The following is a 13,069-nucleotide window of genomic DNA, read 5'->3' as shown; positions in this document are numbered from 1 at the left end:
TGCAAGTGTGCTGCTTCAGGCAAACATATGCACAGTAACATGTCTCTGTACAAACCCCCCTGTGCAGACATCGCAGGTGTGATATAAATTGCACGACACAGTGCAGCTGGTCTGGCATCATTCAGCTGCAGACAGCATGGAGCGGCAGGTACGTCATGCACCAACAAAGGCTCCTGTTGCATCAAGAAAGGTGTCAGAGCAACACGCGTCATGTATGGAGAGCAAACATGGATTCCGAGAAAATGTTCGATTCACTGGCACTCACGCATCTCAATACATCACAAGGTGCACATTCATGTGTGTAGTACATATAAAGCCAGCTGCCAGCCAATGGCCCCGCTTCAGCTGGCTGCCTGAATAAGCACAACACAAATAATTGTGGTCACAGATACAAAGCAGCAATGACTGTCTGCAGTGCCCTGCTGGTGTCTTTTGGGGCACTGCCGTTTTAACCATTTGGTGTTTTTTGCCATACAGGAATGGTTTCAACTTTGCATTTGAGTCATGCACCTGAAGAAACTTTCTATTTGGAGAAATTCACACTTTGTCCAAGACTCTGAAATTGAAACTATTACTTCGGTGCAGGATACATTTTGTCCACAGACTTTGACATGTCGAACCTTCACAATCTTAAAACACTCTATATGCAAGAGACGAGAGCATTATTGGGCTAATGTATGCTGCCAATGTCCGGTGTAAAGTCCATGGAGTAACTGCACCCGTTGTGGCTTGTACCTCAGCCTAAATTAATCATCCACTCAAAAAAGATCCTTTTCACATCAAGGTACTAATATTTACCTTTGAAAAAGTCACCTGTCTTAAAATAAAAAAATATTAATTTCTTTGGGGAATCAGCAGTCGTATAAAACTCATTAGGAGACAATGAAGAAATATAATAACTGAACAATACTTCTCTAGCTAAACAATAAAATAATATTAGACAATTCAAGTCAGGAAGACCAGAATACCATATTTATTCATATCTAGGCTGATAGTTTTTTTAAAAACATGAGATATCAAACCCTTAGGTCCGCTTAGATTTGAGGATTTTGTCATTGTATTTGTGATGAACTTCTTGTTTGACCCACAATGAGGAGGGAGGGCATTCACGAGCCCGAACAAAGGTCGCCATCCTGAAGTGAAATCAGCAATGCCAGAGTTCGTGAAATCGCAGAGTTCAGCGGCATTTCTAGTGACCACAGAAGTGCTACAGGCCAGAGAAAAAGCTGGCAAAAGAGCGAGGCGTTCCACAGGAGCTAACGGGAGTTGTAGGTAGCTGGATCGCCTGGGATGACATTCCGGAAAGCTTGATTGCGTGCTCGTCTCTGAAGTGCAGCACCTCCAAGGCACTTAGTGGCACAGACGACTGTATGAAGACGACAGTGATAAGGAAGTGGGAGCAGGTTCATGGAAACAGATGCCATTTGTGTGCTGTCCCTCCTGTCATTCTCAATTGTTTCTTCGGCCGGCATACATTCGAGGAAAGTTTTTTCTTTACCTGGTCTTCACGTTCCGGGTGTGAGCTTAGAATCGACGCCGCCTTAGATTCAAGTAAATACGGTATTTGTCTTTGCTGGCATTAGTGAGGCATAGATTACATGAAATAGAGGATTTTATTAACATTGAAGGAGATTAAAACTGGGCTGACAAGCAAAACAATGCTTACAAGGTATTTTCTGAGATCATGCCAATATGCTAACTAGAATGCAACAACATGCACTCAGTTCTAAGCTGAATTAGTCATCGTTACTCTTTTTAACCGACAATGCCCAGTAATGGTAACTGAATGAAATATAGCCTGTGTTAGGCCTTTATTTTATGGTTTAAAACAATATAATGGAAGACTTTTCCCTTGATCTAGAATTAGCAGATACTAAAGGTCTTTCAGAGAAATTTTTAAAAATATCGAAGGGGGAGATAATTTTTAAAAATCCTGGTCAAAGTTTGCCTTTTTTTTTAATTCCAGATGATTTCAACACCAAATTAAAAATCATCTGCCTGTTCTACAAGTACAAATTTTGACCGACGAGAGTAAAAAGGACAGATTAATACTGAGCAAAAATTTTAGCCTCAGGTTCTCACTCGAAGCTTCTAGTCCAATTATTGTCCTAAAAACTGCCCTTAATACAGTGCTTTACTTTTATAACAATGTTTGTAATTTATTTGCTGCTAAATCATAGAAACCGAAAAATATTTATTACCACTTCCAACAAAAAAGTTTGCATACCATCACTGAAAAAATTATCAGGTTCCACAATACTTTATTTAACTTTCTGCGGGGATCCAAACTAGTGAGTTTGCAAAATCACAAAAGCGACATTTTCCAGCTCGTGCCTTATTTGATTTAAAAAAAAAAAACTACAGCTTTTCTTGCAAAACTAAGTATTCCCTTGTGTAGACACATTTGCCCATCACATATAAAAAATCAACTGAAAACAAAAAATGGTCATGGGACCTCGATTACTGTCCTTATCTGAACACCCCCATATATTGACAACATAACCAGCACTGATGAATCGACTAAATTTGTTACTGCAATGACAGTGTGCATACGTGTGCGGTGTGTCTGCGTATACACACGCGTGACTGCATACGAGTTCTCGCCTTTCTGTCCAACCTCGCACTTGCTTTGCACCATTTATCTTTTGTGTACAAATGTTAATTTTATTATTACACGCAGCACGATGGAGCGTTTGCGTAAGATGCAGATCGTCAGATGTTTTTAATAAGTGGGTGTGTGGCAGGAAGTCCACATTTATTTGACGTCCCGGTAGCCGCGGCGGCTGAGACGGTGGAGTCGCTGTTGATGTTGCTGGCTAGGCCCAAGTTGCCGAAATCATTCTTCGTTGCACGAGCGAGAGTTTCTAGTTTGCGCGAGGCAGGTCGCGCCAACTATATCTTCATCAGCACCGCTGGCAATGCCAGCGCCGCTACAGATGCTCCCCCCCTAGCGCGGTGCGCGATAAAGGAAAAAAAAAATGGTATGTACAAGTTTGTACGGGTGAATCAAGTCCAGGACACGGTTAGGTTCGTGAAGGCCACCAGGTGGGAGAAACAAACTCATGTGGTCGAGCCTGGCTGCTACACAAAGGGCGACGGGAGCCAAAGGATGAGGATGATGGCGCAAGGAACAGCCGGAAGAAGTCGATGAAAAGGAGGCGAGCTAGGCGTTGGGTTGAAGCAGGCCGGAAAATGTCATTGCAGAAAATGCACCCGCGGCGGGAGTTACGGGCGATACGGGCTTTGCGCCGGCCCAGCGGGTGCAGACGAAGGGATGGCGTGCGGAAACCGCAGCCGTAGAAGAGGAGGGGATGCCTCAGCCGCTGGCGACGCTGAAACACACGATACTGGGCTGGAGGTCTGCTGCGTGGGCTTTGGGCTGCCGCGTAGGGAAGTGGTCAAAGTGGTTGACGGGGAGGGGTGGCTTGATGCAAAACCGAGCTCACTGTGGCAGTGGGACGGGTGGCTGGGGGCACAAGAAGCAAGTCCGGGGCGTAGTTGTCGGAATGGCAAGCATACGGTAGGGCTGTCTCGCTTGTCGCGGAGGCACAGGCACTGGTGAAGGCGCCAGGCAGACAGGGATGTGTGGCAGGCGTTGCGGGTGGCGCGTGAGGTGCGACAGGGCCCTCGAGTGGCGTGCATGCGGGCCTCGTGACAGGAATGACAGTTGTGCTCACTGTGGTCGGGCTTGAGGGAGCAGGCAAATGTGGGACTAGAAGAGAGTGCGGGCCCGGGTCGAGAGAGGGTGCTGCTGGTGATAGCCGAAGGGTAGGCGCCACAGCTGGGAAGCAGGGGGGCAGGAGGCGCCGTGGGACGGGAGATCACAGGTGGATGGCCGTCCATAGGGGCCGGTGAAGCAAACTTGAGAGATATCGGGGTGTAGTTTGAGGCAGCTGGTTGAGAAGGCTGGCAAGAGATTGGCGCGTCCTCGCGTGGCACTTGCCGAACCGTAAGTGGGGGCTCATTCAGTGGCGGCAATAGTGGACACACCGGTGTGGGGAGCGGCTCCGGTGCATAAGCTGGCGGAGGGAAAACCGAAGCAGCTCGGGTCGAGAATGCGACCAGGGGCAGTGAGTCGAGTAACGCCGCAGCTTCAGAGTCTGGAACAGGAGCGCAGAGAGTCGGCGGGAGCTCCAAGCCAAAATATGCTGTCAAACCCTTCGTGAAATCGGCGTATATGGTTGGACCGGGAGGCGGCAACCGCAGCTGTGCCAGGAGACCAGGTGGTAGTTCGCGGCTGGCGTGCTGATAGTGCAGCAGCTGGCTGGACACGTGGACATGAAAGTGCGAGTCCAGCAGCGCCAGCCACAAAACGGGGTCCCTGGCATAAAACGCGGGCAGGCTGGGCAGCCGAAGAAGGAAGGGGCGGTGATACGGCTGAAGGAGCTCACCGGATGTGATGGGAGGTGCGTACATGGCGATGAAAAGCTGCCGAAAGCCGGGTGCGAACAGTGGGCGTGCAGAGGCAAAGCCAAGTGGAGGGACAGGACGGGCAGGTGCGCAGAGCCTGTGGGAGCGGCGTTGCGTGCGTCGGGGCTGTCATCCGGTGTCACCAGATGTGGCAGGAAGTCCACATTTATTTGACGTCCCGGTAGCCACGGCGGCTGAGACGGTGGAGTCGCTGTTGACGTTGCTGGCTAGGCCCCAGTTGCCGAAATCATTCTCCGTCGCATGAGCGAGAGCTTCTAGTTTGCGCGAGACAGGTCGCGCCAACTTCATCTTCATCAGCGCCGCTGGCGATGCCAGCGCCACTACAGGTGATCATAACTTTTGTAATGACTCGCTGCGAGGCCGCTGTCAGCCCTTGCCTTTGCCTGCCAGTCAGTCTCTAATGGTAGCTCCGCCGCCACCATCTGCCGACAGTGAACGAGAGTTGTTGAGTTCAGACATAGTCTAAGTTACCAGGCAACTCTTTCCTTATGCAATTGGCGGACAACCGAAGTCACTTTTTGGATAAAACGGCAACAGCCTGAATCGCACGTATAAATTGTCAAAGGTCGTCTAGACCGGAAGTCTGAATAACCTCATGAATTCAAAAGTTTGTTGCCTCTTCAGAGTCCACGTTGACTCGGTGATGGTCGACTGACCTGCGCCACATTGCCCAACGCAACGGAAAGGACAGTGCCAAATTCTTCCTCACTTTTGGAATTACCAAATTTCATAACCACTCCACAAGATGTGCCACTTCGAACAAATGCACAGCGTTCAATCTAGCACAATCCCACGCATATGTCAAGCCACGCGACAAACACCAACACACGGCCGCAGCAGACAAACGTTTCTCCACTATTGCACTCGATTTGGCCGCTGCACCGAGAGCACTAGTGTCAGGCTACTCGGTCGTTTCAGCAACGATGACGGTGCCACGCGGCCTTTTTCTGAAGCAGCAGGCCGGTGATCGCTCTTCGCGACGTGGGCAAGAGTAATTGATTGGAGCGTCAAAACGTGCTTCAAAAATGAGAATATCTTGCTATTCCATGGTGTTCAAGTTCATGAACGTTTGAAAAAACAGAAATGTGTTCCCTGCAAGAAAGTAAAAAGGGCAAAAGTGAAATGGGACTGATTAAGTGAGTTGGCCAGGTTGGCGAGGCGTTTCAACCACATAATCCATATGTTTCTCAGCGACGTACTTTGCTGCGTCAATGCATTTTTGTTCATAGTTTTCTTTATGCAACCATTAAGCAGAGCAGTGCTTAAACACTAAACGGATGGGAAGTATATTGTTATTTTTTTGGCGAATGTTTGCAGCAAATGAATATTGTCTCTTCATTCTCGTATGTACTTCACTTAATTGCACCTGTTCGTTATGGCTGTCATCCACCTTCAGTCGATTCCAGTATAGAATAAACGCGGCTTTCTGGACACAAAGTGATTGCAAAAAAGCGATAAGAATGCCAAGGAATTCATAGTTGCATTTTAGTTTCTCGAATCTAATGCGCAAAGTTGCTGAATAACCACGAGCATTTATCGACAACTGTAGTCTTTTCTCTTGATCACAGCGCTTTTCCTCCGCTAGTCGAAAACACATTTCGAGCACTAATTTGGGCTGTTTTATTAAGCTCAAATGAACATCTGGCTCCCACTTCAAAGATATACACTGCCTCTTCTACTACCGCATACGTGACCAATGTACATTGCTGACAAACTAGCCTGCTGACAAATATAGCGTCAGACTATGAGTCAATATAAAGTACTTCTTTTTAGGGTAAGGGCCCAAAACCGCCAAAATTGTGAAAAAAAAAATTCCTGCCCTTACTCACATTTATATGGCAATCGCAGCGTAGTAACACGCCAAAAGTAAAACCCTATAAAAGCTAGAGTTTAAAGTGTTTGCTGCACTTTACTGAGCCGAGTTTGGTAAATGTGCCAATGCCGACAGTTTTGTGCCACTTGCGAACTAGCGATTGCATTCTCATATCGAAAAACATTTATTTCGAGCCTGTAATGCAGCCAAACTCAAGCATAGGATCTTGTTAATAACCGACAATCACTTACTGCTGCTTATCTAGACGGTAAATCTCGCACGAGAGATGCGACAATGTCAAGAAGCCGCTCTACTTCTACTATGCGCACTCCATGGCAGCAGGGCCACCACCGCCTCGTCCGCCATGTCGTACTGCCGCCATGCCACCTATAGGAGCTGGAATGACCAAATTCTCGCGCCGCAAGAACTGGCGCTGCACTAGCACGGCATTTTTGTGAACTAATGCAAAAAGCGCAGCCAAATCGAGGAGACCCATGTTTTGATGCTATGAAAGCCCGCGTGGTTTCGTTTTTGACGCGTCTCGATTTACAAGCGCGGAACCACAGAGGAACTCCAAGTACCCCTCCAAGTACTCCAAGCGTACTGCATTGGTCCACAAGAAACAATATCTTGCGGTTCGAGGAAGCAAACCTGCAATCTAGTTCGGTTACCCAATTCCTGAAAATTTCGGACATCATCCATGCCTTTTTGTTCGATGCATAATCCACAGGAGGTGTTGTCATGCTTTTGAAATCTCTTGGCTTAGTGGCTTTCCCAATCGCAAGCAGGCAGCATTGTTCCGTGCCAGTCATGTTCGCCAGCACCAACACCCTTTCCTTGTTGCATTTGCCCCCAACACAGTCTTGTCTGATTGCAGCTGATGGAAAAGTGCAGTCTCATCTGCGTTCTGGTTTGTATTCACCTAGGTATTTACGCAGCTTTTCTTCCTTCCACATTGTGCATGCTTCCTGGTTTACCAATGCCTTTTCTCCACACACAAACCAGGTCATGAAGGGTGTCAGCCATCCATCGAGGGAAACAGTCAGCATTGCTGCAAGCGATCGAGCTTTCACAGCAATGACTTCACCACCGAGAGGAAGTTTGTTCCTCCGCGCTTCCCTCATCCATAACGGCAACACCGGTGTGCATTCATTTCCGAGATAAAAGCATCCAGTATTAAGCACTTATTCTTGACAAAGTTGGAAAGCATGTTTGGCTTGATCCCGTACCTCCGTGCAATGTCTTGCTTGGCGGTGCCTCTCTTTTCTACTTCATTCAAAATCTCGACTTTTGTCGCCAGGACAAGCATGAATGTGTGTATGACGAGTTGCCCCATGATTATTTGCGTCGTGACTACAGTCGAAATCTGAAGCGTGGAATTATCCACAGAACAAGCAGGCTAAGGCCCGTTTCACATGCTGTGAAGAACGAAAATATTCGGCCTAGTCGGTGACGCCACAGTGCGATTTTCGGTCAGTGTTTTCACATGCAACGCGTACCCAGCGAATCCAGTCGGAGGGACACACAAGGTTTCTTGGTGTTCGCATTGGCAACCCATGATTAAACGTGACAGAAACGCTACGCAGAATGTTGGGTTGTGCTGGGTTTAGTGGCGCATAAGCAACTAAGGCTATCATGTGCTAAGCTCAAGGTATAGAAGAATTGTTTTGTGTGGACTTTTACAAAAACGTGTACAGCAGTGGTGTAAAGGGCCTAAAAAGTGTTTTCGTACTACCTAGTAATGCTAAAGGACAAAATTTTAGAAATGACTAATAGTGCGAGCTTTAAAGAAGGTCACGTAACCTCTGCAATCATCCTTGGCTAGGAAAGGATGCCAAGGCTCCCAAAAATGAAATGAAGACCTCAGCCTTCTTCTCAGGAATGAGAAAGTGGCTGAGGTGTGGGTAAGAAAGTATGTTTGTTGTGACAAATTAATCATGATTTATCAAAACTACAGTCTGTGTAAAACATCTGCTCTTTTTAAAAATTTAAAAACATGTGACAAACAATGCTTAAAGTCAGGGGGGTCTCAAGGGGTCTCGGAACCCCTACCAGTATTGACAAGAAATCTCAGACCCGCCATGATATAATTTAGAAACTAAATGAATCCGAAGCAGGCGACTATTGTTTACTCTTCTTCTCATTGGTAGACGAAACATTTCTTCTCGATCGTTTCAAAAATTTCATTGTGATTTTTACTAAGGATCATCAACATGTTTTCTAAAACCTGAGGCTGAGAACAATAAAGAGGCAGCAGCACTACACAAAGGTTGGAGGAAAAGGGGAAACTCGTGACCTCACACCATGAGTCAGTCCAGAGATGGTCACTCAGAAAGGCTACCTAATAACAGTGCTAAACATAGAGCAAAGTCTTCTCCTGGCTACCTTCACAAGTAAAGAAAGCTTCCAGCCCCTCTCCAAATTCAAAACGGCTCTAAGCCGTTTATTATCTTTTTCTTTCTTTCTTTTTCTTGCTTTCTTTCTTTTCCCGCCTCCAGGAGAAGATTAGTGATGTTTCTAGTTTGCACTAACTTTTGTTTGCTTTGTTTGTGAGGACAGGGTTAATTGGAGAGACATGGGAGAGGCCTTTGCCCTGCAGTGGGTGTAGTCAGGCTGATGGTGACGATGATTTTCATTCTGTACGTATGCAGTTCTTTGTACACTATGACTACTCCCCTTTGTCTAAAATGATGCTAAAACACGCTGCCAGCCACTCTCTCTCTCTCTCTCTCTCTCTCTCTCTATATATATATATATATATATATATATATATATATATATATATATATATATATATATATATATATATATATATATATATATATATATATATATATTTCTCTCCACCTGTTCGTGAATCAACGAGACATACACACACACACATATCTCTCCGTCTGTGAATCAACGAGCCCCCCTTCGATGGAGCCAGAATTTAGGCACTGGTGACAAATCAACAAGTGCATCTTCACCTAGAAGCAATATTGGGTGAAATGGTACGTCTTCAATGTAAAGTACAGCAAAACATTTTTTTCCTCAGTGTTTCCAGTTTTCTGCACGAAAATAAAAGATGATTTACTGTTAGTTCGTCTCCACATTGTTCACATTGTGGCTTCTCTTGTTTTTCAGTATGATGTTATGCGTGAGGGGTGTGTGTCCTATACGAAGACGGCAGATAATCACTTCTTTGAAATGTCCCTGGTGGGTGTAAGACTTCCACTCACCTAAAACTGGCTTTACCAAGTATAGTTTGTTACTTACTTTGTTGTTCCAAGCAGACTGCCATTTTTTCCTTAATTTACGATGTACTAAGTTAATGCAATCTTTAAAGAACATATTTACTTTTTTTATTTGCTTGTCGCAACCTTGAGCAGCACAGAGGTCTACTCTCTTGTTGCCTTTATTCCTGACATGACTCAGGACCCAGCAGAGTTTTACACTTTGTCCCTGAGCTGTGGCTGTTATGTATGATGTCACCAAGTAGCGGAGTGATTGCACTTGTAGGGTGAAGAGCTTTGAGTACACTTAGGGCCTTCATATAGCGGTTGAAAGCTTTGATCCAAACACGGAAGATGGCTCATGACATCCATGATTTCTAGCTTGCCAAATATTTTACTGGTAAGCTCTTACCACCTTTGAAGCATCGAGGCCTCGCGCTCTTGCCAATAAGGACCGGGCAGCCTTTATCGGAGCCGTCCATGTTGGTGCAGAGAAGCAGTCACATGCTTTTTGCAGTGCTCGCCTCCGCTTCATGGTTGGCCCTTCATGTCCAGCGTCTTAGTGGGCAGCAAATCATAAAAAAGGCCTGTCTAATCCGCATTATAAATGTCAAATGGGGCATACTCCTTCATTATATCTGGCAAAGCAGATGACAACTAAGTCGCTGCACTGGCATCTAAACCAGCAGATTCACCGCACAACACTTTCGCAACAATGTCATGTCGGGCCTCAGAACAAGTCAACCAACCTGTGCTTGCCTTAAAAACCGTCGATACCGAGCTTTCAAGCATAGTTCAGTGCATTCTGTTGCAGCACGCTTCTGCTGATTTGCATTTTCTTGGCACACATGTCTTCTCAAGATTCTCGTGCGCCGCTTGCATCAACTTCTTGCGCTTAGCAGATGTCCCTGAAGAAAGAGCACTGGTGATTGCATCCTTCACCTTCAAAACTGTCGCCAACGTGCTGTTGGTGATGCCGAAATCCACCGCAATGTCTCCTTTTTTTCTGCCGCTTGCAGCCTTCCTCGTGATTCATGCCTTCACCTCCAACTTCCGCTTTGTCGCCACACTGGCATCGAGTCGAGCGCACAAGCACAAACGAAAGCATTGGGTGAATCGGGCCAACGCTGAAGTGCCACGTTGCACCTGCGATCGCGTGATCTAAAATGGGTATGAATTGGCTATGGCTCCGACTTGGCGAAGCCTTGCTGCCAGGGGACATTATCGTCACCACCAAACAATGGCGCCCCTCTACGAGTTTGTTAATTGGTGGTGCAGTGGGCGCACGATTTCGGTGAAACTAAGCGGCATGGAAGTATGAGAAGTTACACACGGTTGGCATTATGCTTATTTTACCGTAAAATAAATTTTCAAGCCCAGCTCCATTGAGCAAAATTTCATTGAAACGAAAACAAGCCCGAAAAATGGTTCGTTATGGCGAGAACTTCGTTGCAATGACTTCTACGACTAGCTGACAGGGAACTAGAAATATTTTGTTGAAGTGGCATTCATTGTAGCGGGGTTCAACTGTATTACGATTACAATGCTATCTCATCCTGTTCAAGCCAAATACAGCCAAGGGTACGGAAAAAACGAAGACAGCGCCCAAAAATACGGAAGCAACAGCGATATTATTTGACAGGCAACACTTACGAAATGCATTCTACACAATCAAGCACACACTCTCACACGCAGCAGTTGCCGCCGTCACTGCTACGCATTGTTGCTCTGTGTTTTGTGCTGCCCAGTCCTGTGCATGTTTGCCCTACTTTCCTTTCCCAGCTCCACTCAACTCATTCAGTGCCATTTCTGTCAAGGAGATGACCCGCACTATCTCCTTCCATGTTTATAGCCACCCTTTCCTTTGCCCATGAACACCATGCGGTCTAAAGGACGGCAAAAAGTTGGCTTTTACTAAGAGCTCGCGAGTCTGGCGGTGAAGGGGGCTGTAGATATCTTGAGGATATTCGTATCTTGATTCTGAATACTACAGCACAAGCTGTGTTCTAAAACTGATGAAAAAAAGCTGCGTATATTCGTGTAAATACGATATGTTGTAGTGAAAACCGTTTTCCTAAGTGTGATAGCATCTCGCAGTAAGCTGGCTTCCTTCCTTCCTCCTCTTGTTATGTTTGTGTATTGTTTAGCTGACAGCTTTCTGTACACATTATGTGCCACATGGTTATGGGAAACGTATTAGCAACAAAATTTTAATCCATGCTCCACACGAAAAAGAGTACAGGGCGTATGATTGGCATGTCACGAATTTGCCACACCAGGATTACAGCCTCTCTCTACTAGAGACAGAGGCCCTACATGGAAACCAACAGCTGCAACTGCTAATTAATCATTCTCACCTCCTTTTCACACCATTCTAGCCACATAAGCTGACCAGATCCGGAAATCTTTGCTGAGCATAGGCGAGCTGGTTAAAATCATTTTAGCAAAACATTAGAGCCATGCCTTGCCCAGAGATTTAAAACCGCCAGTAGATTGCTCCTGTGGTAAGTGTACCCTAGCTTACAAGCCAAGATAGAGATGAAGGTCAAGTCAGGCATGCAAAAAAGTGCCCCAAGATAGGAGCACTCAGCTAGGCATTTATACGACACAATGTCAGTGATCAACTGCAAGAAAGACAGCAATGGAATGCAGACCTCAGTTTCAGTCAGGTCCCGGAGCATTTCACGGTTCCAGAAGAATCGGTCATCCAGCCTCTCCCAGCGGGGTGAGCCGGCCAGGAGTGGTGGCTGCTCCACTTGCCGCTGCATGGTGTTGGTCAGATCTCCCGTTGGAGAGAAGTAGAACGAGTCAGTGTCATTGAACATCTTCAGCAGTTCCTGCAAGGAACAGGTGGACACACTCAGCCACAACGCTCACTTGTCCAACAAGGAAAGAGAACTTACATCCAAAAGCCGCCGCTCATATTTCTCTCTCTCACGACTCTGCACCGTCTGGGTACGAAGAAAAACACACATTTAGGTTCTGCTCTAATAAGATTCAGCTCAGCATGCAGAGACAACAACAACTACCCTCTCACCACTGTATGCACATGTGCACAAATACACGAAACCACAGTATAAAAACTGTCCATGCAGGACAGCCATAAATTATTAAAAGTCATGTGCAGACTACTTCAGGCCAGTACAGCTAGTGAAAACATTTACTGCAAAATGTTGCACTTGAAATACACGCGTGCGTCGCAAGTTACGAAAACTGATGTTTCAGATAGCAAAACTGAAAAAAAAATAAACAGCTAACATTAGCAGACACCACAAGTGATAATGATAATGAAAGTGAAATTTTATCGTGCAAGGGCACCTGCGGCCAAATAGCGCCATGGCACAAGGTATTTTTGACTTCTCAAGGTGGGATGGTCAAAGACCCATTTCTCAAGCATTTCACCCTGATTAAGCCGAGCACCAGGTCAGGCGAAGCTTGCACTCACTGTGTCACCGGTGGGTACCCGGCGGCACTGGGGATCGAACCCCACACCCCCGCAAGCGAGGCGGATGCTCAACCACTAGGCCACCGCTGCGGTTCAGACACCAGAAATGAAGTCAAACTTGAAATTGATCTGGTTTGATCAGGCGCATCTGCACATTTCACGCGT

At 46.3% G+C, this 13,069-nt stretch overlaps 1 protein-coding gene across 1 annotated transcript in view; it reads right to left on the bottom strand.

Moving 5' to 3' along the window:
* The window catches only part of sp3 (phosphatidylinositide phosphatase spermathreecae), a 117,975-nt gene that overhangs the window by 89,629 nt on the left and 15,277 nt on the right, over positions 1 to 13,069 (bottom strand). Inside the window, exons 5-6 of the mRNA XM_077642989.1 lie at positions 12,363 to 12,410; positions 12,114 to 12,296 (exon numbers count right to left, since the gene is read on the bottom strand). Of these exons, the coding sequence (XP_077499115.1) occupies positions 12,114 to 12,296; positions 12,363 to 12,410 (231 nt within the window). The remainder of the gene's footprint in view (positions 1 to 12,113; positions 12,297 to 12,362; positions 12,411 to 13,069) is intronic.

This window comes from Amblyomma americanum, chromosome 1 (genome assembly GCF_052857255.1).
Source record: "Amblyomma americanum isolate KBUSLIRL-KWMA chromosome 1, ASM5285725v1, whole genome shotgun sequence".
Classification (NCBI taxonomy): Eukaryota; Metazoa; Arthropoda; class Arachnida; order Ixodida; family Ixodidae; genus Amblyomma; species Amblyomma americanum.
This window is presented reverse-complemented; position numbering and strand designations above follow the sequence as displayed.